Raw genomic sequence first — 27,526 nt, 5'->3', positions numbered from 1 at the left:
GTACATAACAGATCTGCGTGTGCATGACACACAAACAGATTTCTCTCTCTCTCTCTCTCTATATATATACACACAGTATATATAAAGCAGATGTCCAGAATCGCCACGTTGCAGATTTGTAGCTGCAGGGTCCGCTCAGGGGGGCGGAGTGGGGGGAGCAGGACGGGGAGGTGACAGGGGAAGTGGGGCTGCTGCCTGCCAGATGGAGGCTGGATGTTGCCAAGGGAGAAATGGTCTCCCAAAGCCGCCCACCCAGCATTCCGCAAAGGCTGACAGTGCAGGCACTGGACATGCCCTCCAGCAGGGGGTCTGCTGCTGGAACGGGGGGGGGAGGTCCTCTCCCTCCCCGGGCAGGTGAGGCCCTTGGGCTCTCTCGCGAAGGGAGTCCCCCGGCCCTGCCTGCCAGCTGCCGGGGGGCGTCTCGCCTCCGCCGAAGCGGATGCCCAGGCACGGGTCTGCGTGCAAGGAGGAGGCCGGACCCGGCCTCAGCCCGGGGAAGGCTTCCGCAGCTGCCCCTCCCCGTGGCGCTCAGGAGGCGCCTGGGGAGTCCCCTCGGCAGACGCCCCCCCTCCGCGCCCACTCACTCGCTGGCGGGGGCGGAGCCGGGCGGCAGGCCAGAGCGGCTCGAGGCGGGGCGGAGCGGAGCAGGGCTGGGCTGGGCTGGCCCGTGGCGCTGCCCCTCCCGCCTCGCCAGGCGCGCCGCTCTCCGCCCCGCTGCGCCTTGTGTGCGCGCGAGCGGGAGTGACTCGGCGCGCGGCGGTGCTGCTGCTGCAGGTGGCGGAGGGGAAGGGACCGCAGCAGCAGCGCCATGAGCGGGGCTGGGGCGGCGAGCGCCGCTGCCGCGTCCCTCCTGGCCGGGAAGAGCGAGAAGCTGGACGAGGCTCAGGCGCTGGCCCGCAGCTGCGCCGGGAGACCCGATTTCCAGCCCTGCGACGGGCTGTCGCTGTGCACCACCCACAGCCACGGCCGCTGCTTCCGCCTGCACTGGTGCTGCCACCTGGGCTGGTGCCACTGTGAGTATCGGGGCGCGTGGCGGGGCGGGGCGGGAGCGCAGCCCGCTTGGCCCCTTGCGAGCGGCGGGGCTGCGAGGGACCCGCGCCTGCTCCGAGCGCCGCAGAGCCTGGCAAGCAGGCGGGGAGTGGCGTGCATCTTCCTGGAGGGCTGCTGGCGAGCCTGCAGGAGGAGACACCCATCCTGGCGCCCGTCCTTCCCCTCCCTCTGCCTCCCCCCATCCTTCCCCTCGGTGCGGCGGCTCCGTGGTACCCAGAGGCAGGATTGGACGGCGCGGGGTCGATAGTGACTGATGGGAGCGCTGATGGATTGATCTGCCTCCTCCTCCTCCCCAGCCTCCCGGGGAAGGGGGATCGCCTGCCTGTCTCTGACAAGGGCAAGCCAAGAAGGAGCTGGGCTGGCTCTGGGCTGTGCTAGACCCAGGGGAAGTTGGGGGTACAGTGTGGGAAGGGAAGCACACCGGGGTCCACCCCCGCCGCCGCCAGAACAATACCCGCTTTTTCTGGGTCCAGGGAGGGGGTGCCAGGCAGAAACACCTCTCCATATCATTCCATCCTTCTTCCTTGCTGCAAGAGGAGCTCCCTCTCCTGTTTCAGCCTTCCAGAACCTCTGGAGTTACACATTCCTTCTATAAGTACAGATGTTCGCTTAAAAATTGGACCCAAGATGCAGGTTCACGAATAAAGCTGTGGAATCTCCAGGACAGTCATTTTTCAACCACTGTGCCTTGGCACACTGGTGTGCTGCAAATGGTCTGCAGGTGTGCCGTGAGAGTTTGGGGGAGGGTCATTTATTAGTTAGGGCCAATGGGGATGTGAGCCCCCCATCAGCAGCATATAGCTTGTCAAAAAATCTGATGGTGTGCCTGGACAATTTTAGTACCTTGTCAGTGTACTGTGAGATGAAAAAGATTGAAAATCACTGTTCTAGGGGTTTCTCACTGGACCCATTGATACCAAGAGCGGCTATTGTTGCCAGTATGTTATGCTAGTATCAGTAATAGCCAGCTAGTGGATTATGTGCAAAAATGACCATGAAAAATACCATTGATTGGCTCGTTGATCCCCTGTGACTTTAAACATCAGTGGTTTCTCATAGACTGAAGCCAGGATTAATACAGACCATAATTTCTGTGTCTCACTGTCTAATTTTTCAAACTGTTCAGACACCCTGGCAACCTGTACTAAAAAAAAAAATGATTAGAAAGTGTGAGGATGGAAAGAAGGCTGTATTTAAAATGTATTCTTTCTCTCTAAAGCATTTCATTGGTTCATTTTTTTATGCTAAAAGCTCCTCCCTGTATACCCTTAATAGATTAAGGTGACCCAGAGGGGAGCACATGCCTTGTGGATGAAAATAGGTTTTAAATAAAAAAAATGTATAATCTATCCCACCTTTCTGCTCCCCAATTGGATTTTCATCTCATTTTTTGGCTGGTACTTTATAGTTGTGTTGAAACTCACCAGCGTCATCCACCTGGAACTGGTCACGAGCTGAATTTCAACCACTTACTATAGTCATTTTGTTATCTAGAGCCAGAAAACTGGAGGACAGATGCCTGGGGATGGCTGCTTATAGCAGAGAAATGGCATCTCAGCTTTCCAGTTCAGCATATTGTGATTCCCATCCACATCTCCATGGGTTTTCTCCCCACTTGCAGAGCAACATATGCTCAACTTCCAGTCCTTGTGACTTGAGGAACTGTATGTATTTGAACAGAATTCACTGTATATCTCATTTTCTATTTTTAAATTTGTTCTGTACCTTAAGAGGTCCCTCTTGAAAACTGCCTGACCCAAAAGAAATTATTGCTAGGCTGTATTTGTCTATATTTCCTTCTGAAATCTGTACTTGTTTTTATGAGGTCTTCCGTGTCTTTGATTGTAATTTTGCTTTTATCCTGGATACTTACTGTGCAATCCTAAGCACATCTCCTCAGAAGTAAGTTCCATTATGTGCAAAAAGGGTTTACTCCCAGGAAAGTGGGTATAGGATTGTAGCCTTAGACTATAGTCCAAAACACATTTATCTGGGAATAAGTCCCACTGAATTGAATGAGACTAACTTCTGAGTAGACATGCAAAGGATTGCGCTTAGTATTGCATCAGCTTACTAGCAAATGGCAAAACAACTCAAACACTTTTGGGATTTGGGGCATGGTTAGGTTGCCAGGTTTACTCATGCTTCCTCTGCCCTGCCCCATAGGTCCAGGGAGGGTATCCTATTGCCTGCCCTTCTTACTTTTCTTACTATATCCATCTATAAAATTAGGCCATTTCTGAATGGAACAGTATTCCACTAAAAGCCCTAATGATGTCATACACATCAGTGCTCACTAAATGCTCTCTGATAATGTTTTTGGCTTCCTGTCCAGGAAATACATTGTTAAGCACTATTTGAATTGGTACTTCTAATCTACTGGTTGAGTTGATTCCTCCACCTCCGCACTGTTGTGATCACAGCATGATTAGGTTCTTCTCTCTGGAATTTGGATTGCAAGCCTATTGGGACCAAGATTTTGTGAAATTATTCAGTACAATTACTCCCATGTGTGATTGAGCATGCAGCTTAACAACTTCCAAGGGCTCTGTATATATACCATTAAAAAATACATGTGTTTGCATGACACACAACATTTATCATAAAGTGTGCAGTGGGGAAAACACAGCAGAAGTTCTATTAAAACTGGATTGGATTTTGCTTTTGGAAACACAGCACTGCAATCTGTGCATGTTTCCAGTTGGGAGTATTGTCCCTTCCTGCCACAAACTATCTGAGAAACTGCCTTTTTCCATACATTCCAGCCCGCTCTCTTAGATCACCTGAAGGGGCTTTCCTTCAGGTGCCGCCCCTGTCCCAAGTTAGAGGGATGATGGCGTGGGGGGGGGGCAGACTTTATCTGTAGTGGTGCCACAATTATGGAATTCCAGGGGAATTAAGAACTACTCCCTTATGGCTTTTTGGTGAGGGCTCCAAACATACCTATTTTGTCTGGCATTTGGTTGATGGGTAGATATATGCACCTCTGCTATAGTGCTATGGCATGATGGCTTCCCTGGACTAATTTGTTTCCTCCCAATGTCTCGAATGATGTGGGTTGGGTTTTTGTTTAGTTTAATGTTTTTACATTGTTGTGATACACTGTACATTTTATTTTGGAGCTCTGTAAGCCACCTTGGGCATTTGCTTTGGCATGGGAAAGGCAGGATATAAATTTTCATAAATAAATAAGCAGCATGGTAACTGTGTGTCTGATTCCACTAGCAGACACAGGGAATGGTGGAGTTGATACAGGTTGCAGAAGCCACACAGGGCGATATTAAATATAATCCCATACAAATGGGCTGTGCTCCTGTGTTCTTATGTTCTCCTGAGGCACGTGATGCACTCATCTTGCTGAACTTAAGCAGGTCTGAGTTTAGTCAGTGTTGGATGTAAGACTACCTGGGAACTCCATGTACAGTGTGTTGAATTCTGTGACGGAAAAGAAGCAGAACATAAGAACATTACACTGGGTCCCCAAGTTATGGACTTGCCAGTTACAGATATCTGACTTATAGGCAGAACTTTGATGCAGCTACTGTCCATTCCCTTGTAGTTCTCTTGTGCAGGTGTGATAGTGTTGGGCCAGTAAAAGTTGGCTGCTTCAACCTATGCATGTTCTGACTTCCACATAAACCTCTTGTATAGAACCAGTATGTATCTTGGGGGCTTAGTTTATGATTTTTTTTATTTTATTTGTAACGTTATTTTCCCATTCAACTTTTGTGCTAATTCAGTAACATGGGATGCCTTGTGTTGACCTGCTGTGAGTCTTTAGAGAATTTTGTCAGTGGAGAAAGAGGCATGTAATTGAAATGGGAAGTAGAGATTTAAAATAACAACTGAGGCAGTATGGAGGATGTGAATATCGTTGGTGTTAATAGAGCGCAAAAATTGACTAGATCAATTAGGCAGTTGAACACCCACGTCCATAGGTAAGGACAGTCCATCTAGTCATTCTATAGAACAGTGATTTTCAGCCAGTGAGCCACAAAAGGTCCACAAGTGTGCTGTGGGAATTTGGAGCACAGTGGTTGAAAATTGCTGAAAAACTCTTTGGAATTCTGCTGCTCTGTTTCTAGGGCAACTATCTGTAGTAATGAATTGTCTGTCCCACTTTAGGAAGAGGGACAGACAATTACTATAGACAGTTGCCCTAGAAACAGAGCCCCAGAACTCAGATGAGTCTCTGGAAGCTGGAAGTGACCGAAAAGGCCATAAGGAAGACCATAAAGGTCAGTATGCCAGGAGAGGAAAAATGCTGAAAATAGCTGCTATTGAACATAAGCCAGTACCAGAATGTGGTAGTCTATGGCAGGGGCGTCCAGACCCCAGCCCTGGGGCCACTTGTGCCCTCGAGGACTCCCAATGCGGCCCTCATAGAGCCCCCAGTCTCCAATGAGCCTCTGGCCATCCAGAAATTTGTTGGAGCCCACACTGGCCTGATGCAATTGCTCTCAGCATGAGGGCAACTGTTTGACCTCTCCTGTGCACTGTGGGACGAGGGCTCCCTCCACTGCTTGCTGTTTCACGTCTGTGATGCAGTAGTGGCAGCAAAGGAAAGGCCAGCCTTGGTTTGTTCATGGACTTTTATAGGCCTTGAGCTATTGGAAGACCTTCATTCATTCATATAAGTTCATCTTTAATATATTCATTAATGTAAACTTATGTAAATTTATTCAAATTTTAAGTGTAAATTCTTTTTTCCTTGGCCCCCAACACAGTGTCAGAGAGATGATGTGGCCCTCCTGCCAAAAACTTTGGACACCCCTGGTCTATGGTGAAAAAGCAGGGCTGTGGCATGGCAGTAAGTGTGGAGCAAGGCAACAAGAAGAGACTTGAGGGTGGGGATCCCTGGGTTTGTGTGTATTCAGCCGTTCCTGGCCTTGCTTGTCTATAAATCAGTTCTTCAGTTAAAGCTGGCTGATAATCATTATAGTGTTTAATAAAAGGTTCTTTTGATAGAAGCTGCAGCTGCTTTGTTGTTTTCTGGACTTTTATGAAGTAATTTAATGTCTGCCCTGGATTTTGGAACATTCTGCCTCTCCAAGAAAACGGATACAGACCATTATAGAATGCTTCATTAGTTTAGCACCTAAACACAGGCCCTATATTTGTTCCCACTCAGGAATGCAGCATAATTAAGGATATATTTAGCTGACAAATGACTTGAAACTTCCAGGTGTGAGAAGCAGTTAATCAGTCTAGAGGTACGTTATTACTGAATCTAATAAACTGGGTGAAAATTGACAATCTGACTGTCCCTGATTCATGCTCCTGATGTATGATGGTGTTGTAGAAAATAAGAGCAATTTTCAACAAACAGAGTGGGCAGCCATTTTGCTATTATTTTTGACAAAGTTATCACTAGCAGTTTTTGCAACCTTCACAGACCCCAATTTTAGCTCTCCAGAAATGGTCTCCCTGTGTTTTTCATGGAAAACAATGAGCCCGTTCCATTTTGACCAGCTGTGACCTGGGCATAAGCTTACCCGTAGTCACATCTGGGTGAGGGAGATAATGTAGCCGATTCCATGTGTTCTCTTTGATTACCAAGTGATTGTTGCCTTTGGAAAAGTTTCATAATGTGTCATTGCATGACCTCCTCTTAACTGTTATTTTTGTTTTTGTATTTGGAAATAGTAAATGAATACTATGATCAATCTGGAATCTTTTTCCATAATTAGCTTGCTTAAGGCTGTGATCCTGCTTTTTTGCTAAGTATCTTCCTATGTAAGATATGGGTGTGGGATTCTTTCATGAGTCAGTGTTTATTCACAGAGGGCTGCTTTTTTACCTTTCCTCTATGGAGATGTTAAGTGGTCCTAAAGATAGTATGTACCCTATAGCATATCTAGCATCTTCTTGCTCCTTCCTGCTCCATTCTTGTGCTGCATTGGTTAATCAGTGTGTTTCTATAGGGATATTCTTTCCCTGGTGCAGGTTCCCTGGATAGCTTTCATTTCAAGGTTGATTCTTTATAGCGTCTGCTGTAGAATCCAAGGCAGCAAATCTCTTCATGATATTTCAGGGTGGACCCAGAGGTTTGTGACGTTTTAGTCCTGGAAACACTATAATTTTCTGAATCAAATGGGTACAAAACACCTTCCACAACACCTTCTTTCTGCTCTATTATGAAGGGCATATCAGATTTTCAGAATGGTCTTAGAACTATGCATACTGTATCTATCTGCCAAAAGTTTTTGTAGTGTTACGTAAAGTGGCATGAATTCTAGTAGCATTGAACATTTTGGGTGTAGTCATTGAGTCCTCCTCCTCCTTCCCGTTCTGTCCTTTTTCAGGTGGGGTTGCAGGCTAGGCTGGTGATCTGTCTGGAACAGAAGCTCAAACTGACATAGCAGTCCTAATTGCAGAGCAAGACCCCAAAAGGAAACAAGGGAGTTCAGGCGAAGGATACTGGTATCTACGTAAATGACTCGGATATTGCTTCAGCTGGGGAGAGAGTGGCTCATTTGCAAAGCCCTCATGAGAAGGGAGTCCTTGGAATCTGAAGAAAGGGGTTGAGCAATGTACTCACTCTGGACAGGGGATGGTGGGTCCCGCCTCTTGGGTTTCCCTTGTGCAACAGATTCAGGTGGGCTTGGGGAGTCTCCTGGCATGTACCAAGGAAATTCCTCCCCTGGATCTTCTTTCTTGTCCCTGGATTCAGATCATTGGGTTATGACACATTGTTGCTTGAATAGCAACTGGTACCATTTGAAAAACGAAGTGTTATTAACAATATTATTGTATGTTGTTGGGTTTGTGCACATACTTGGGCAAATTAATCATTATTTAAGGTGGCCAGTGGTTTGTTGGGAGAGGGTAAAGGTGCAGACCTGTCTGTGCAAGCCAGCCTGCAAACCTTTAAGACTAAACAAAGAAGTGTACAGTATTCAGCACAGTACAGGTATTTTATTATGATTAGGGAGTCCCTAGAAAAGTGATGCCTGGTGGGGGTGGAGGAAGCTCCACTAGACCTCCTCAGATTGATTGTTCAGTCATATCCTCACACATTCCATTTGATTAAAATATCATTTGTTTCAGGGCTTGCTCTGATATAACATCTAAGAAATTTTATTTGGCTTCTTAGTCTTTTGGGTGTACATTCAAGGTATGGATTGTGATCTACAAAATCTCTTAGGTCCCATCGTGAATCCTGAGATCCCCCCTCAAAAAGGTTCATTTTACCCACCTCTTAATGGGAGGCAGACCAGGCCTAGGAAGGGAGTGGGATTGGCACATGCGGTATCCTAAACCCCCTCATGGCCCTCCCAGGTTTCTCAGATTTGCATCAGCTAAATTGCTGGTGTGGATCCAAGAAATTCAATAAGGGCATCTGGGGCTTTACTTGAGGTAAGGGGAAATATATCCCTTTACCTCCAGTGCAGTGACCTCCAGCTGCCTCCTAACCTGCATTGGATATAGCGCCGGCCATGTGGCCTGGTGTGTTGGCACAGATTAGGATTGCAGTGTAAGTTATAATGGATGCCGTTTTAGCAGGACAATAGTATTTGTCAATGACTGATAAACTGGATATGTGTTAACTATCATTTCAGTTGGTTGTGTGAATTGGCCTTGAGAAATTTGTTCCACAGCTGACACCTGTTTCTTTTATGTGATGAGGAAAAGGGAGGCCTGGATTGTTGAAGTGGCAAAGCATGAACAGATGTGGAACAATATCAAGGATTAAAATCAAACCTTCACTTCATGCCTCCACCCAGAAGGATTAATTTTGTACAGTGCATTGATTTTTGCTTCAGAGCTCTGCAATAGTTTTTTTCAATTAAGGGTCTTTTTGGTAAATGCAAAGCGGCAGGATGCAATATCACACACACGATACATCTCCTGAAATAGCTCTTTGAAATATTATCTGGTATTGACCTGCTGGTAATGGGCGACCTTGGAAAAGTCAACTAAAGAGCAAGTTCTCAAAGAAAAAGTCTGGATTTATACAATTGAGAGTTCAGAAAACTCTCAGTTTTGTGAGTATATTGTGAGTGCATCTTTTTATTTTTGTGAAGAAAATAAAATAATGAAGATCACATCATTAAAGACATTATAGGCTGTTTTTTGTAACCCATGTCTGACTAGAACTTTACTCTTAAGTTTCATCCGCATGACATAGTCATGGTTTTCTAAGAGTGGCATGGAAATATCTTAACTGGTGGGGTGTTTACATATTCATTAATGAGTAGTTGTGATCCCAGTAGGTGTTCTGTGTGTGGAAGCTTGTTTTGAGATACTGATGATCTTGAGAATTTACTGGGCTGTCTAGGAGATGAATTTAAGGCCAGCAGGGACTGTTCTGAGCACACAGGCCAGCTCAGGGTGCATCAGCTGGTAATTTATACACTTGAGGCAATTTATTAATTACTTTATAAAAGCTAGCCCAAATCACTTGGAGATGAATTATAGTGATGGTTCACTCAATCTGCAATATAACACACCACCTGCATTTTTTCTTAGTGTTTTCTACTGATTGATTATCTTCTATGTTGGAACGTAGCTTTTTATAGTACTTCCATCTTGAATTTTTCTAATTTCTCATACCACCTCTTGAATATGTTTAGACTGTCTCTTTGATATGTTAGCAGAGCCCTCTACAATCTGATAACATCTCCTAGGATAGGTGCTTAAAATTTTGTAATCATGTTGCCCCTTCTCTTGCGATTAAATTAAGAAGATTATAACTATTAGCAGAATCAGTCATGAAATGGAAGCTGATAACTTTATTGTAGAATGTAAAACAATGGGGAAATATGAATTGACAGAAAGACATGGATTATCCTTGGCAACCTTCAGTCTCAAAAGACTATGGTATCACGCTCTGAATGGTGGTTCTGGAACAGTGTCTACTGTGGCTGAAAAGGCTGATTCGGGAGTGACAATCCCTTCCAAACGGGGAGCAAGTGTAGTCTGTACCCAGTCTGTCTCCCTGGCTATGGGCCTTCCTTCCTTTGGCCTCTTTGCCTCAGTCTGTTGGCCAAGTGTCTCTTCAAACTGGGAGAGGCCATCCTGCACAGCCTGCCTCCAAGCGGGATACTCAGAGGCTAAGGTTTCCCATCTGTTGAGGTCCATTCCTAAGGCCTTCAGATCCATCTTGCAGATATCCTTGTATTGCAGCTGTGGTCTACCTGTAGGGCGCTTTCCCTGCACAAGTTCTCCATAGATGAGATCGTTTGGGATCCGGCCATCATCCATTCCCACGACCTGACTGAGCCAACGCAGGCATCTCTGTTTCAGCAGTGCATACATGCTAGGGATTCCAGCTCGTTCCAGGACTGTGTTGTTTGGAACTTTGTCCTGCCAGGTGATGCCGAGGATGCGTTGGAGGCAGCGCATGTGGAAAGCGTTCAGTTTCCTCTCCTGTTGTGAGCGAAGGGTCCATGACTCGCTGCAGTACAAAAGTGTACTCAAGATGCAAGCGCTGTAGACCTGGATCTTGGTATGTTCCATCAGCTTCTTGTTGGACCAGACTCTTTTTGTGAGTCTGGAAAACGCGGTAGCTGCTTTACTGATTATAGTCTTGCAGTTTCACACATCAGCATCTGAAATCCTAGTATGGGATGAGTTTGTGTGTGACTTCTTGCAGAGAGAATAGGGGTTTCCCAATGTACCTGTATCTTTCTGAAAGCAGATTCACTCAAGAAATGATTGTATCATTTTGCAGAATTTAGGAGTTATATCTCATGCTAAAAATTGATGGTATTGGCTAGTTGGGAGTTTTGTTAATACGCATGTTATGGTCATGTCCAGTTTTTCCTGCCCAGTTTTGGATGAAAATTAGCAGTTGGAAGGGTTTTTTGTTTTCGAAAACACTCAGATAATTAGTTTCCAACACTGCAGTAGCACAATACATGCCAGTTCTTCAAGCTTTATTGAAATGCTGTCATTGTTTCATACGAAGGGTGCATTGCAAAATGGTTGATACTGTTAATCTGGGGTCTAAATACACCCTGCTATTTGAGAAATGGGTTGAAGATATGCTGGAACTGGCTCTTAGAGCAGGGGTCCAAACTTTTTGGCAGGAGGGCCACACGTCGTCTTTCTGATACTATGTCAGGGGCCCAGAAAAAAAAGAATTAACATTTAAAATTTGAATAAATTTACGTAAATGAACATGTTAGTGATGGAACTTATATGAATGAATGAATGAAGGTCTTGCAGTAGCTCAAGGCCTATAAAAGGCCTTGCACAAAGCAAGGTTGGCCTTTCTTCACTGCCGCTGCAGCATCACAGACATGAAACAGTGAGCAGTGGAGGGAGCCCTTGTCCCACATCTCATGTGACAGGTCAAACAGTCGCCCTTATGCTGAGAGCAGTTGCATTGGGCCAGTGCGGGCTCCAGCAAGTTTCCGGAGGGCCAGAGGCTCATTGGAGACTGGGGGTTCCCCGCAGGCCATATTAGGAGTCCCCAAGGGCCGCAAGTGGCCTCTGGGCCAAGGTTTGGGCACCCCGTCTTAGAGAGACAGTAATGCAGAGGTGTAGGGGAGACACCTGAAATCTCTGTGAGTAAATTGGCAACATTTCTGGAAGCTTATAGAGAAATAAATTGAAAAAGAAATTTTAAATGTCATATATTACCATTCATTTTCTTTTCCTGCTTCCTTGTTTTTATTCCTTTCAATCTCCTAATTTTTTGTACATTGGAGACACTGTATTTGTATTGTCCTAAATGAGTATGTTGGGCATAGATAGGTATGCCCTATCTATGGGTCTGAGGTATGGGTCTGAGGGAAATTTGGGATATCCAGCTCTTTGAGTTTACCTGTAAAGGCAGTAGTTCCCAAACTCTCTGGGAGAGTTTGGGCCACTGTAAATAGTTGTGGGGGAGGGGGAGGGTGGCACATGCACTCCCACAATCGTGCTGGTGCCAGGGAGGAGGGAGTTCTATTTTTAAACAGTAAGCAGTTACAGGAGGTTGCTGCAGCTTCCCAGAGGGTGTGGGTACTGCTTCAGAGGGTACTGCTTCCCATAGACCGCTCTGCGAGCCTCCCTGTGCCTCTAAAGTGCCCCAAAATGCAATCAGGAGTTATTTCCATTTTTAAAAACAGAACTCTCTCCTCCCCCCCCCCCGATGCAATCTTGGGAGCTTCAGCTCCACTGTCACTGTTGTCCTGCCCTTTAAGAGGGCCGTGACAGAGCTTGCCAGGCTAGGATGTTGTGACACCCCAGTTTGGGAACCTCTGTGTAAAGGTGATCTCAGAGTTGAGAGAGGTGTGAAGGGAAGAAGAGGTTGGTAAGGGAGGGTTTATCCCTTCCATTCTGCCAGTTCCATCATGCAAATATTCTCAGATTATTATTGTTATTATTATATTCTCAGATGGTTATTAATTGCCCTCCCCACCCTCAGGGTACTGAAAATGGAAATAATTCCAGGTCTGGAGGCATTTGGAGGGGATGCAGGAGGGATTGAGCATCCCTCCCTTCCTCCAATATGCCAACCCCCCCCCCCCCGGAATTGATCTGCCACTGATTCCTGAGGATATCTTCAGTTTATTTATTTGTTTGTTTGCCACATTTCTATACAGGTTGAGCCTTATTATTTGCGTGGGTTCTGTTTCAAGCACTCATGTGGATGGCAAAAAACTATAGCGCTATAGCAGATCAATTTAAAAAACAAAGTTTCTTTGCTCCGGTGATTTAAAAACAGCCTTGCTGACCTTTGTGATGTTAGATAAGAATCATTAAGAAGACAATCCATCAATCAGTCCTCCTCCAAGAGCTTAGAAAGGCGCTTCACTCAGTCCCTCCCTTCACCAATGCAAAGTGATCACCTTTCTTTCACTTGCTCAGGGGGAAGGGAGGGGTCGCCTGGAGAAAGACTGATGGATTGTTAGCCAGCTGTCGTCCCCTCATTAACGAGGCTATTGTTAAAGGACTGTTCAGTTTTTTAAACTGATTTTAAAGGGATCCATTTTTCCCCTTCTCCAGGGATCAGCACATTCCTTCTCATCTGCAGGGGCCATTCGTGTTGAGTCAAATCCGTGTATAAAAAATCCGTGTATTAATAGGCTGGACCTGTACTGCCCTTCTTCCAAGGAGCTCAGGATGGTGTACATAGTTCCTCTCCTCCTTTTGTCCTCACAACAACCCTGTGAGGTGGGTGAGGCTGACAGAGAGAGAGAGAAAGAAAGAAAGACTGGCTCAAGGTCACCCAGGAAACTTCATGGCTGAGCAGGAATTTGAACCTGGATCTTGCAGGTCTAAGTCCAAATCTCAAACCATTACTACACCATCCTGGCTCTCTTTTAACCCCTTAGGGTTACTTCTAAAGATCTTGCCTCTTGGGATAGCTTCTTCTGTCCATATCACCCATCCTTTGCCTCTTGTGCTGGAAGATTCTGTTTCAGCTTTCTCTCACAGGGGAGTATGCAGAATTCCATCCATGCCCCATTGTGGCTACCTTCTTCACCCAACCTTGAGTTGAATTATTGCTCTTTGGATCTTCCTGGCCTGCCTGCTATCTTTTACTTCTGGTTTTGAGAAGTTTCACTGTACATTCCAGCTTCTGCAGCTTGACTGAAAAGAAACTATTCTCTCTTGCTTCTTCAGGGGTCTCTTTGTTCTTACAGGGCAAGCCTAAGTACTCAGAACGTGCATCTGAGATGGCAACCTCAGACTTCTCCTTTACCTTCCTTCAGTTGTCCTTTACCAACATTTGATGTTTTCTCTGTCCAGCCAACTGGCCATTCATGCTTCTACTCACTCCCTTTTAACCATTCTAATAGTAACATTCCATAGTCCCCAACCACCATGCAGTGCACGTCTTCATGGCGAGGCTGCATCAGTGCAAGTGTGGGGCATAAGATTAGGGCAACAGTCAAATAGAGACTGGAAGCTGTCTGACAGAAAATGCTAGCATTTTTTTATTCTGATAGCATCTGCAGGTAGGACATGTTGTATGGTCTGACTTGGCATAAGGCAGCTTTGTATGTGCAGGTAATATGATAATCTGCCCTTGGTTATAACATGAATAAGGCATAAAGAGATCAGCAGGAAAAGGCTGTATTATTTGCTGTAAACAGACCATCTTGAACATGTACTGATAGATAACATTTTTATATGTCCATAAAGTACAGGAAATTATTGATGTTCAGTGACTTACCTAGTTTTTGTGTCTACTTTTTGTCCATGCTGTTTTGTGAATTCCTTAATGATATCTTCTCCGTAAGCATTTTCTAAATTAGAAGCTTACATTGCTTTGTAGTTGTTTTTTCACTATTAAATATCCTTTTTTGGAATGCATGAACCTTGGAGTTAACAGGGTGTTAATTTAGAGAAATCCAGAAGCTGAGAAAGAGCTTTTCATATGTGAGCAACATTAAAGAGGTTCAGAGGTAAACTGGAATGCTGGGATCAATGCAAGCAGAAACAAAGGATGTTTAAGCAAATCCTCTACTTATTTCATGGTTAGATTCCTCCAAATAAGCAACTGAATTTGATGCTGTGAGGCAGGGATGCATACAGACTGTTCAATTAGCAAATAACTCTATGAACCTGACCTATTGACTTGCTGTAATAAATTTTCATGGGGAATTTTTGGATGCATAGAAATAAATGGTGTGATAGACTCGAGATAAAAACTCAGACACTTCCTTTAAAACAATGGTGTGAGTAGAGAGAGTTAGTGTTTGATTTCTGGGCAGTAGAGCTTCCTGATAGATCAGAACCTATCTACATGTAGGTATTAGAGCTGTAGGTATTAGAGTAAGTGAAGAAAAATGTTAAGCAATTAAGAGAGCAATTCCAACCTTGCATTAGGCTAGTGGAAGTCCCTTGCACCAGCCCAGGAGTGTCACGAATGTGCTGTAATGCACATTTACAACTACTCTGAAGCCAGCTGAGGCTAAATCCCGCCCTGGACCTGGTAAGCTTGTGCTGGCTGAGAGTGGCTGGCATGGGGGGTTGGAGAGGATAGTGGCAGGGCGGAATGGGGTGTTTTGAAGCCTGAGGAAGGTGGGGAAGAGAGAGCTGGTGGGCAGACTGGACCCAGGAGATGGGTGGAACTGGTCAGGGCAACTTAGACCAGATCCTAACCCCCTTCCTGGCCAACCTGGCATTACACCTGGCTGCTTGGATTTGTGCCAGCGATTTCATTCCATAGGGGTGGCTGGCTGACCTGTGACACAGGGTAAGGGGGTCCCTGTGGGCTGCAAATGGCCCCTGGGCCAAGGTTTGGGCACCCCTGATCTAGAGCCTATCCCAGGGGTCGGCAACCTTAAACACTCAAAGAGCCATTTGGACCCATTTTCCAGAGGGGAAAAAACCTCAGGAGCCACAAAACCCTTTTGACATCTAAAATGAAGATAATACTGCATATATGTTTTTTTTTTTTTACCTTTATGCTCTTATAGGTCCCATTTTTATAATGTAGCCCCCTCTTGTAGGCTTTAGTTAGTTTTGTGATACATTCTTGTCCTGTGTTTTCAGATGCCTGGTCCTCTATGGTGTTTTGCCTGATTACAAGGCCATTCTCTGCCTGGAGAATTATGCCCACTTTAAGCAAATTAGCTCCCCTTCTTTTCCCCAACAAATGACCCTGGTTCTGCCCTGTAGTCCTGCTGGACCCCACCTCCAGGGTAGCTTGCCTGTTCAACCTGCAGAGGTCCTCTCTCCTGCCAGCAGCCTCCCACCTCTACAGCAGCCCCTTGGTCCTCAGCAGGTCTTAGGCACAGCAGCCACACTTCAAACTCCAGTGGCTCCAGCAGTTAGTCACAAAGTCAGTCAGAGTATCCAGGGCAGAGTCCAAAGTCAATAAGCCAAGTCACAGTCCAAGATCAGATTCCAAAGTAAATCAGTCAGAGTGTCAAAGTCAATAAGCCCAGTCAGTCTCCTCTCCTACCTCCAACCTGCACTCCTTCTACAACCCACACCCCCTTCCTCAGGTGCTCCTTATATCCCTGAGGGCCCTATTGCCTTCAAGTGGCTGCAGCTGTGCAGCACACTCTGCTGGATGCCCAGGCCTTACCCTTAAAGGGACCACTGCTGACACCACATCTACCTCCTCACCAGATCTTCCAGGATTCCAATACATATGGTGGTTATGACATCTGCTTATCTTACATGGATACTAAAGAACTCCCCCCACCTTCCAGAGGCACCCTGCTGGAAGGAAAAAAGGACACAGACTCCAGAGGTGGGGAAGAGAAGAAGCCAGAGCTGGGGGGGGGGAGATGGGGGGGCAGCCACAGGCCAGCTTCTGCCCTGCCTGCCTGCCCTCCCTCACTCAGGCTGCAACCCTCTCCACACTATGCTGGGAGTAAGCCCCATTGGCTACAATGGGACTTCTGAGCAGACAAGTTGGTTGGAGCCTCAGGTTGCAGTCTTCTCCACACTTTCCTGGGAGGAAGTCTCACTGACTACTTGTGAGTAGACCTGCATAGGAGGGGGCTGAGGCTGCAGCCCTCCACACCTTCCTGGGAGGAAGCCTCACTGACTACAGTGGGGCTTACCTGTGAGTAGACCTGCACAGGAGGAGGCTGAGGCTACAGCCCTCCACACTTTCCTGGGAGTAGCCCAGGGACTACATCAGGGCTTACTCTCGAACAGACCTGCATGGGCTCCCACCCACCCGTCCTTGCGCTTAGCCTTGAGCAGGCTCCAAGGCTGTCATCCCAGGCACCCTTTCCTGGGAGTAAGCTTCATCCACTGTAATGGGACTTAAAACTGAGTAGACACACAGGATGTCTCCTCTGCTGTGGAGGAAAAGCCTCTCCTTGCACTGAGTGGGGACCTGCTCAGGGAAAGGCAGGCTGCAAGGGCTCGCAATGGCTGAGAAGGAGGGAGGCTCAGGATTGGCTGGTCTGTCTGCCAGTGAAGGGCCCTGAGCCATTCCAACAGAAAAAGCCAGGAGCCTGCTGGATGCTGATTGGCTGAGCCTGCTGGAGAGTTGGGGAAGGGAAAAACAGGGAGCTTAAGCCTGCAGAGCGGCAAAATTGGAAAGGGAAACCAATGCGGGGCAGGTGGGGGTGAAGGGAGAGGAGGGCAGTGAGGTCAGGGGGAGGAGGGAAGCAGCCTGCCCTCCCAACACAGGTGCCTCCTGTTACCCCCTTTGCCACTTTCACAGGAGGAGCCGCAGCAGGCAGCTGAAAGAGCCACAGGCGGCTCTAGAGCAGCAGGTTGCCGACCCCTGGCCTATCCCTTTACCTTAGCGAGAACTTTGGATCACTATCTCCTGCTTCCATGCCTGACCTGTTTAAAATCAATAAGAAGAGCAGAGTGCTTCCAGCATGTTCCATTCTTCCTGTTTATTTTAAGCACAAAAAGTAAGGAAAGAGAAGGCGATTAATTCCTGGTAAGGGGTACTTCCCTTTCATTATCCATATTTGGTTGCTCTCCTAAGCAGCTGGGTGTGGGCAAGGAGGCAGCCATGGGGAGCACACTAATTGCCACATGAGTTTTGGGAGGCATGGGGGCAGAATTTGCACTCCATTTCAGGCTGCAGTTGACCTCGACTGGCACAAATTCATTGACAATAAACAGGAAACTGAGTGCAACTAGATATTGATGGAAGTGATAAGTGATTGTGTGTGTTGTTATTTGGGCTCTGTAGAGAAATATGAGAGAGCTCTTAGTATATCCATTCAGGTTTCCCTTTTCTTTTACATAACAGATAGGGCAAGTATTTTCACCTGATTAGCGTTATTTTAAATTAGCATTCTTGCTGTTTTTAAATGCCCAGATACAATTTATTTTTTGATGTCCCTTAAAAAATGCCCTCTCTCCTCCCCAAGGCAATTTTTGTCATCATTCTCTCCCCCCCCCCCCCCCGTCAGTCCCCGTTTTTAAAAAAGTAGTGGCAGAGGATATGCTAAAAACAGCTGTGGAGGATTACAGGGAAGAATTGGTGGGCAGGAAGTTAAGCCCCACCTGCAGTGCAGGTAGGATGACCAGATAATAATGGAGGACACAGTGCCTCTACCTTTAACCACTTTATAAAAGAGGGAATTTTGGCAGGTGCAGCTCAACATGGAAGGGTTTAAAAAGTTGCACGGTCTGCCAAAATTCTCTCTTCTACACAGTGATTAAAAGTACAGGCACTCTGTCCTCCATTGTATCTGGTCACCCTGACTGCAGGGAGCATAAATGTTCCACCCCACATTATCCACTCAACAAATATGAGTTTACAAACCTGTGCTATTTCAGTTTTTATAGCAGTGTCAAGAGCTTCTGATGTTATCATTGTCACTTCCTTTTAGATGCCTTTTACATCAAAAACCTTTTGATATAATATGGTTACCCACCCACTTTTCTGCTATTTGGAATGCTAAAACTTCCTGGAATTGTCTCTTCTTTCAGATGTTGCTGAGCTTCATATAATTCAAGTATCTCAAATAATTCATATTTTAATGTTGCTAAAGAGCACGTGATTTCACTGTGTGCTTTGCACACTTTGGATGATAAGATTTTAAAGAAATGAATGGTCCTGTATATTTTATCTGTAATTAGAAAGCAGAATCTGTGACACATTTTAACCAGTTCCTATGTTCTGCTTGTTAGTGGACTGTGACCAAACAAGAAGTTAATCCATAGTTTTTATTTTATTCTGCAGCCTTCATTTTAGGTGATTCTTATGATCCTAACCCTGATTATCTGTGCTACTTGTAATTAATATAGTTATCTATAATGGATCTGATGAGTGGTTAAGGACACTGGATAAAGCATGCTTACAGTAAAGTCCAGTATGAAACAAATGAATGGATCAGAGTTTATGACTGTAATAAAGCTCAGTGCAGTATTGTTTATATCATACTGCCTATAGAAAGACAGCCGGCTTTATGGAGTAAGAGTCTTTCTAAGTCATCTTTTGCGCTTCACGGAAGGACGGGAACTATCTATCTTCTAAACATGAGACTAACTGAAGTGGTTGCTTCAGGCAGAAGATTGGTGGGGAGTGCCCATCTCTGTTCTCTTACTTGCCTCTAGTATTCCTCTTTCCGCTTCTGCTCCCTGGACTGAAAAGGGAGAGAGGGTCAGAGAGAAAGAGGAAATGCGGAGGGGAGGAAAATACTAAGCTTTTGGAGAGTGGGAGGATCAGAGGTTGACACATCATCAGGTTAGGGGGGGTGGCATTTCACATGCTGCCTCAAGCATCAGGAGAACTTAGGCCAGACCTGCTTCTACAGATAATGCGCTCAAGCAGTGGCCCCCATACTTCTTAACTTTTCTGACCCACTTCAGCGTCCATTGTTGGTCCTGGGCCCACAGCACCCAGGAAGCTATGAGGCAATATGGGGTGGAAGCCAGAAGCTGCTTCCAGGTTATACCAGCCTGCAACCTGTATCGTGCCGCTTCATGCAAGCAGCTGCTGCAAGGCATTCTGGGGTGTGATGCAGTGCAATGCAGTCGATGATACAGTTTGCAGGCCGATGTGATTGGAAGTGGTTTCTAGTCACAACAGGCTCCCGCCACACCAAATATCACATTGCAACCAGTGGGTTATGACCCATAGTTTGGGAAATATTGCACTAAAGGGATAGATGTGTTGGATTTTTTGAGCAATGAACATGAACCAGAACCAAAGTCAGGAATTTAGCCTGTATCTCCTGTAGCATCTGATCAAAGTATCTTAATCCATAGTGCTGTACATGGTTACTTAGTGGAAGCTGGAAATTATTTTGAAGTCATCTCTATTTATAGTCTCCTATATCTCAGTCCTAAACACATTACTTGGCCCATTGTTTCCAATGGGCCAAAAAAATGGCATGGAATTTACTTCCAAGAACACAAGTTAAGCACATTGATAAGTTATTTGGAAAGGCCCACAAATAAAACTTTAAAACATATTCATGGTACCTTTGTGCCATGTTGTTTGGCCCAGTAGGGTGAGCTTGCCTGCTCAGTATTTTTACCATGGATTGGTAATTTTGTAGACTAATCCAAGTATTGTGAATTACTATTTTAAAAATGTTTTCCTGCCTTTCTCCCTTTAGACATTCAGGGCAGTGTACACTGTGATAAAAACAAGCCAGTACAAAATGTTGCAGTTTAAAAGATCCAAGGAGGTAAGCAACAGAAACTCAAAGAGGGCAACAGCCTATAAGGACCCGAAAAACACCTGTGAGACACATTGTTTGTATAGCAGTTCTGTTGAATCACTAATGAACTACTGGAAAAGGTGGGAGACCCCTGCGCACAAGGGGACAAGGATTTCCACATCAAGGGGAAAGTCCTCTTGCATGTTGGCACCAGCCATGTGTCAAAGGGCACTGGAATGCATAAGGAAGTCTCCTTCCCACATTTTAGCACACAGATTCATATGGAGGAAGCCAGTCCTTCAAATATCTTGGCTCTGAGCTGTGTAGAAGTTCTTTACCTTTTTATGATAACCGACCCCGTTGGATTACCCAATATGTTCCATACCCTGTTCACCCAACTCTCAAAATCATCATCACCAGTCCTATTACATACCAGTGTGACTTCCAAAGATGTCAATAGTTTGATTTTAACATATGGATAACTAGGAACAGAATGCCTGAATCCATATTGATAATGGTAATAGCTAATCTAATCTAACAACATTTTTTAATTGTTCAGAAATCAAGACACCTATCATTTGGTTCCCATACATCCAAGGAGTATGGATTAAGAATCCCTAGTTTAGAGCTTTAAATCCCTGGCTCTGTTTGTGATGAGAAGATTGTATCACACTCTAAGGCCTCCAGAGCCTGTTGTGCTGTGAAGTGATTGGATGCAGTAACTAAAGGCATAATCCAAACCTGTTTTCTCCTGTGGAACCCAGGGAGCATTGTGCACATATGGTAGCTTTTAGGGTCTCAACCTCCTGCTATGGCATTAACATTCTCATGGTTACACTCACCCTGTCTAGTAAGTAACAGAACCCAAGGTGGGTGTGGGGATAGGGTTGCCAACAATCCATGAGTCTCCCAAGAATCGGCATCAATCTCAAGCCAACTGCTGAAAGCAGTCCTGGAGAGTCTCACAGTCTCCGAGAATTTCTCACATTACATCATGGGGGGGGGGGAATCTAAGGAATAGCTTCAGTCAGAGTTGGCAGCTATATGACAGGGAGTGCCTTGTCTGTAATGTAAAGGCTACAGCAGAAGCCTATGAGAGCTTCATAAGACATCCCAGCTGTGCCAGTGCCCTGTTCCAGGCAGAAGGGACCTGGGCTCCAGACTGACCAGACACCAGCCTGAAGTGGATCTGTAGGGGGGCAGACTCCTAAAATCAATAATCTGGATTCTTGCAGAGCTTTCCAATATCTCTGTAACTGAGTGAGCTGCTAAGCTTCTGTAGAAACAAACAATGCCTGTTCCAAATTTTTTTTTCTTCAAATGCTCTGATGTCAAAAGCATCAGAAGTTGAGCAGCATAAGAGAATATACAATTTCTGACAGTAGAATGGCCCCCATTATAATACAAAGTCCACTTCTGACCCTTATCTCCTCATTCTGAAGCTCAGGTTCTCTCTGTGGTTAATAATATAACGCAAGTAGCATTTGTATTACTTCTTTTTTTGATATAATTCATTGCTAGAATTATGGGGTGAGGGCAGACTGACTTCTTTACCTTTTCTGATAGTTGCCTTAGGAACTGTTTTTCATAGGCTACCTGAGGGACAAGATACTTGCCAGTAATTTTGTATTGCAAAACTTTGATGCAAATTGAAAAACTGGATTTGGAATTAGAGGGATGAATTAATGCACAGTTACATTCATTTCCATAAGGTCATGTGCCTCTGGCTAGAAATTAAGAGTGTTTGGAAGGCTGATAGAAAAGATGCAAGATGCTGGCAGGAAGTGTGAGTGGCAGTGAGGGAGATGGACAAAGATGCTGAAGAAGGAATCTCTGCCTTGTTTGCCCACAAAAAACTGCACTCCTCCACATCATTACTGTTATGAATTGAAAGCTTGGAGAGGTCAGGAAATGCAAAGTGTTCTCTGGAAATAGAGCCCCTTAGTTGTAGGTGAGGACAACAGAGGGCTTTCTCTGACTGTATCATAGCGGCACAGTACTTTAAACCCTCCATATTTGTAAGTCTTTTGTCATAGAGCTGCTCATGGACTGCTGATAACGTGACTTATTTTAGAAGACATCTTATCTAAACAAAATGCTCTTCTTTGGGTTTCTAAACTGGCTTCAGATTTCTCATTCTTTGCAACAAAGTTCTGATTTTCTGCTTTCCCCCCTCCCTTTCCATACAATTTCCTTTAGCCGTTCTTTCAGCTTCCTGTTCAATATGGTCTAGGAGTCCATTTTACTGCCAGCATAATCCTATTTTCTTCTTATTTAGCTGAATTATCTGAATGCCAGTGGCATTCACAGCTTTAAATTCCTTTCATGTCCTGCTTTAAACATTTCCTCTATTACCAGCTGCAACCACAATAGTGTCCAATGCTAGCAAAAGGGAAAAAATGCAGCATGCTCCCCAAAGAGTTGCTTGTGTGGTAGGTGAAACAAAATGAGGGTATTCATGATTTTGGAAAAATCTTCTGATTGCTTTTCTCAGAGGAACTCTCCTAGAAAAGTGTTTAAAGACTCTTCACTCTCATCTGATGGGGAGGGGAAATGAGTGACACATCACATCCTATGTAGCAGAACGTGGCTTCTAACTCTTTCTCTCATATCCCCCCACAGGTAAATATGTCTATCAGCCTATGACTCCAGTAGAACAGCTTCCAAGCACTGAAATTCCAATTCGACCTCGTGGAACCACAAACACCATTCAGATATCTGTCTCCCTCACAGAACACTTTTTGAAGTTTGCACCTGTCTTCCAGCCACCAGTCCCTCCAGACTCTCCACGGTTCTGCACAATCTCGGATCTGTTTATTGACAATTACCGTGTGAAGTGCATCAATGGGAAGATGTGTTACGTGCAGAGGCAACCTCCTGCTCTTCCCCCTAAGATGAAGCCTCAGGAGGTTCCCACACGCAATGCCTTAATTTTGAGAGAGAATAATACACCAAAAATAGATCATTGCTCTTCCCCCTCCAGCTCTGAGGACTCTGGGATCAATGCTGTTGGGGCTCACTACATGGAGTCATGCGATGAGGACACAGAGGAAGGGGCAGAGCTCAGTTCAGAAGAAGATTATAGTCCAGACAGTAGCTGGGAACCAGATGAGTGTCCCCTACTATCACCCTCGCAGTGTGAACTAGAAGTGATTGAGACCATAGAAACCACAGTGTGAAATCCTGAACTGGGAGCTAGCTAAGGCCAACTTAAAGTAACACTGGTTTTCTAAGCATTTTTACTGGCTTTTTTTGGGCAGGTCCTTTTTCCAGTACACTTGACACCCCACAGAGGACTATAGTGACAGTAATTGGCCATCTGTGAATTAGTTGCTTGATCCTAATTCTACCAATGAATCTTCAAGAGTCCTGTGCTAGATTTTAAAGGTTGTCACAGATTTCTGTACATCTTTAGTTACAGTTTGTGCTTGGTTTCGGGGAGCAGCACAGAATTTGCAAAGAGCAGCCAAAATTGTGAGCTACTCCTTCACTTGTCCCATAAAAATATTGATTACGCAGTACCCCCTTGGAGCAGCAATTTAGCCTTGCACAACACCCCTAGAACAGTAAGTCTGGTGAGCAGCACTGAAACTACAAGCAGGTTATTTTTATTCCACTTATCTCATAGTTGGGAGACTAAGGACCATGCCTTGCTTGCTACATGTTCTGCCTTCAGTGTGCCACTTTCAAAATTACTTGCATACACCACCTTTTTTTGCCAGCAACTCAGGTGGGCTTCGCACATAAGCACAATGCACTCTTGCTAATCAGAGCCCTGTTTCCAGAGCAAGAGAACAACAACTGAGGCTTGAACTGAACTGAAATCCTCTGAAGGGTGGGCTGTTACACTGCCAATTGACCAGATTCCATTGGTCTTCAGTCTGACTTAAAATGCTTTCACTGGTTCTAAGGGAAGAGTAGTGCTTTAAAAACTGAGGGCAAACTGGGTTTAATTGCTGAGGTATGGCTTATGCAGAAGAGCTGCTAACCTGAAGTGGATCAACTTCAGGGCATATTTACACAGCTACATTTGGGTTTCATTTATCAATTTAGCCAGATATTTTTGTCTGCTGGGATTTGACTGCATCTATGGAGAACAGATTATGTGAATCTACCCTTGCCTTTGTCTCCTAGCAAGCAACTGCCATGAACCTGTGATGTGTTGTTTATCAAATCAACATAGTCAAGCACTGGCATGCAGGCAACATCTGTGAGAAATAACAGATTCACTCAACCACCTTTTCTGCTATGGACACATTCAATTCAAGCATATGAGACCTGGAAAATAAACCAAATAGTGTGTGCATAGACCCTAAAGTTGGCTGGAGGTTAGATAACAGCTCTCTTTTGAAATAGACTATATATAATTGTTCTGTTCTTATTAGCTCCTTTAATTTTTGCTCACATTGATTTGGTGATGGCTCAAGGTTTTAAGTTGAATATTAAGTCCAAATTCATATTTGTTTAAATAGACCAGCCCCCTACCCATTTGCTTGAGCCAGCTAAAAGAGAGGCTATCACTATAGTTCTAGGTGCTGGAGCATTTGAATTTACTCAAAGAGTACTTGAACTGGAAGTGGCGAATTAGTCTAAACTTTTCCTTCTTCCACCATGCCCTTCCAATCCTCCTTAACAATTTCATCTCATTAATGGATACAGGACAGATGAAAAATGTACAGTGGTCAGACAGATCTTTAAACCTCCTAATATATTTATGTATCAGCCTTAGTTGTATACAGGCAGGTTATCCCCTGGGGAGGGCTGCTCTACTAATCAATGCAAGCGTAGTGGCCCTTTGAGCTGTATGTTTTGTACTCCAGGCAAAAAACAGGAGTCCAGTTCAGCAGTCACATGCCAATTGATATGACAAGGCCTTCCCCAATGATATGCTGTGACACAGTTTTTTTCCTGACCTTTATGCTTCAGCTCCAGCTGATACAGCTTTTTAACTGAAAAGTTTTCTTGTACCATTGGGGCTTCTAGTAAATACAGCCCTGTTTTCTATTAATTCACTTTCCATAAGTCTTGGTGAGAATGAGGACATATAAATATGTACAGTTGTAGCTCTCGGTACTAGATTATCTTATGCTGTATTGTAGAATGCTGCTCTCTAACACTATCCCAACACATCATACTGATTTTTATACACTAAATAGCACCTTTTAGAAAACACACAATATAGTAATTCATAACACACATTGTAAACTACTATTGTACTTTGAAACATTAAAAAACACCTTGAGCAGAAAAATGAATTATTATTCTGGTTAATTATATTAAAATGCATTTCTTGACAAAGAAGTGGTTCTAGGCATCACAAGAGGTAAATACTTTTTTAGCATTTCTGGAGATTTAGGGCATTCTGCTAATCTTCAAAGAGAAACAAGTTCATGACTGAATTTCTTTTTAAAAATGTTACCTTTAAAGTTTTTCTCAGGTGTTGTACTGTTAAGCATTCTTACAGCTTGTATAATGAAAGACTGCTGAAAATAAGATTGTATTACTTTGTTAACTGTAATAGGAGGGTTCAAAATATATCTTTTGGTCTGGCTATATTTGTTTGCAATTGCCTCTTCTCATGTACATGAAAGAAGTCAGGTTTTCTGGCTCTGGTAGCAGATGAGATTATAGAAATAATTGCAGATTGCTGTACATTTTGAGGAAGAATCCGGGGCACCTTCTGAGAATACACCTTCATTCTTCCCATGATACTGAAGAATCACAGAACTGTCTCCTTTCAACAATGAGCTAACCAGTGCTAGGATCAGACAAATATATTCTGAGGTGCTGAGGAATGGGCTAGCAAAATTTTTTATTTGTAAGGGACACGCTTGATTTTTCTGGGACACACTTTATCAAACTGTTAATAATTAGCAATAGCTGCATACCGTGTTGATCTCTTAAATTTGCTCTTTCAAAGTCTTAAGCACAACGGGGCTGTGTGTCCTGCTGGGCCGGGCCTGTCTGCAGATTGCCTAATGGGCCATGGCAGGATTTGGTTAGATGATTTAGCACATAATTCTGTAAGACACTGAGTCTCACAGTACCCTCAGTGGTACCCTATTGTTTCATGTAAACTTCTCACAAGACAATAAATGTGAAGACTGCTTTTGCACAAGCACAGAGTAAGGTATGTTTCTTTTTCACAATTTTGTGCTGCTACAAAAATGTTTACCTGGGGAGCAGTGTGAGTTGATGCTCTTTGAGAGGCTGCCATATTCTGACATGAACCTTTTGGGGCTCAGCTGAATTGGATGTGAATTGGCTATCCTGAGAAATAGGGATACCACAACAGGCTGTCTCCACCCATCCTCTAGTTTAAATGTTTGTGAACGATAGTTTTCCTTTACGTAAACTGTAATTTTACTAAATAAATTCTCTTAATATCTTTGACTGGAAAATATAAAAATTGCTTTTATAAAACTACTTGAAAGAGGCAGCAGCTGGTCTCCTTAAGAGCAAACAAGTTTCTTACACACATAGTTTCATGTGTAGGAAATCCTGGAATTTATTTGCAATTCTTGTAATACCCAATGTAGAGAATTATATTCTCTAACCAAATGCCTCTTCTGATTACAGACTGGTCTAGAAGATTTCCCCTTGCATAATATCCCCTGTACATAGTAATGCCTGTTGTCTCTACAAGCCTGGAGTTTTGCAGAAAGACAGAGAGATACAGATCAGAATAAGTGATGGTCAGAAAGTGCACAGCATATGGAGAGGCTGAGCCACAGCTTGGGGAATAGAATTGTATTATAGCTGTATTTGCCAGCTGCTTCTTCAGCATCCCAGTGGCTTTTGTTGGCTTTATTAACTGATGTTGGTTGATTGACCTTTGGTGCTAGAAATGATTGTTTCTTGTAACGTATCAAGCATTTGAGTAACAGGGCTATGTTCCCTTGAGCCTTAGGGCATAAACATGATTTACTCAATGTATTTTTCTGTTTAAATAATGCAGGCCCCTGTGCTCCTCCTTTCCATTCCTGCTGTCTTGCAGTAGCTTTAATAGCTGCTCACCTTGAATTTGAAGCAGTTACCTCTCTGATCATGAGATACTTTATAGTTTGCACTAATTTTAGAGAATGCCATTTTTAAATCAACATACCACCCCAACTGATGCGCACATGAAGCTGCCTTGTTTTGAGTCGGATTATTGACATGCAGTGGCCCTGCAAATGGCCCTTTGGGGAAAGTCCTTGCCCAGCCCTCCTACCTGCAAACCTTTTAACAAACAAGCATAAGAATGGACTCAGACTTCATTCGTACAAAGCCAGGGCTCCTTTCCACAGATACAGGTACACAAAGAAATCGCCATGGACTATACTGTGCCTTATAATTGATCAAAACTAATTGAAATTTTTAGGTAGCCCACTTCAAAGCAGGAATGCTGAAGAAAATATTCTGAAATGGGTCAGTAAAGGAGGAATAAGAGAACCAACTAGCACCATTGTCCCTATCCCCATACATGCAATTGAAATGAGAGGACAGTA

General features: G+C 44.5%; 1 protein-coding gene across 1 annotated transcript; it reads left to right on the top strand.

Moving 5' to 3' along the window:
• Positions 1–755: 755 nt before the first annotated feature.
• Positions 756–26,160, top strand: C3H3orf70 (chromosome 3 C3orf70 homolog). Its single transcript, XM_066620441.1, has 2 exons — positions 756–1,013; positions 22,659–26,160. Exons 1-2 carry the CDS (start codon positions 809–811, stop codon positions 23,213–23,215), a joined length of 762 nt encoding a protein of 253 aa, XP_066476538.1. The 5' UTR covers positions 756–808; the 3' UTR covers positions 23,216–26,160.
• Positions 26,161–27,526: the final 1,366 nt, after the last annotated feature.

Source organism: Tiliqua scincoides, chromosome 3 (assembly GCF_035046505.1).
Source record: "Tiliqua scincoides isolate rTilSci1 chromosome 3, rTilSci1.hap2, whole genome shotgun sequence".
Taxonomy (NCBI): Eukaryota; Metazoa; Chordata; class Lepidosauria; order Squamata; family Scincidae; genus Tiliqua; species Tiliqua scincoides.
The sequence above is the reverse complement of the archived record's forward strand: the minus strand, read 5'-3'. Positions and strand labels throughout refer to the sequence as shown.

Bases quoted from the DNA above. Each gene is read 5' to 3' on its own strand.
- C3H3orf70 (XM_066620441.1), top strand. From the start codon at position 809: ATGAGCGGGGCTGGGGCGGCGAGCGCCGCTGCCGCGTCCCTCCTGGCC. The intron at 1,014-22,658 runs GTGAGTATCGGG...ATCCCCCCACAG, and splicing joins CCACCTGGGCTGGTGCCACT to GTAAATATGTCTATCAGCCT.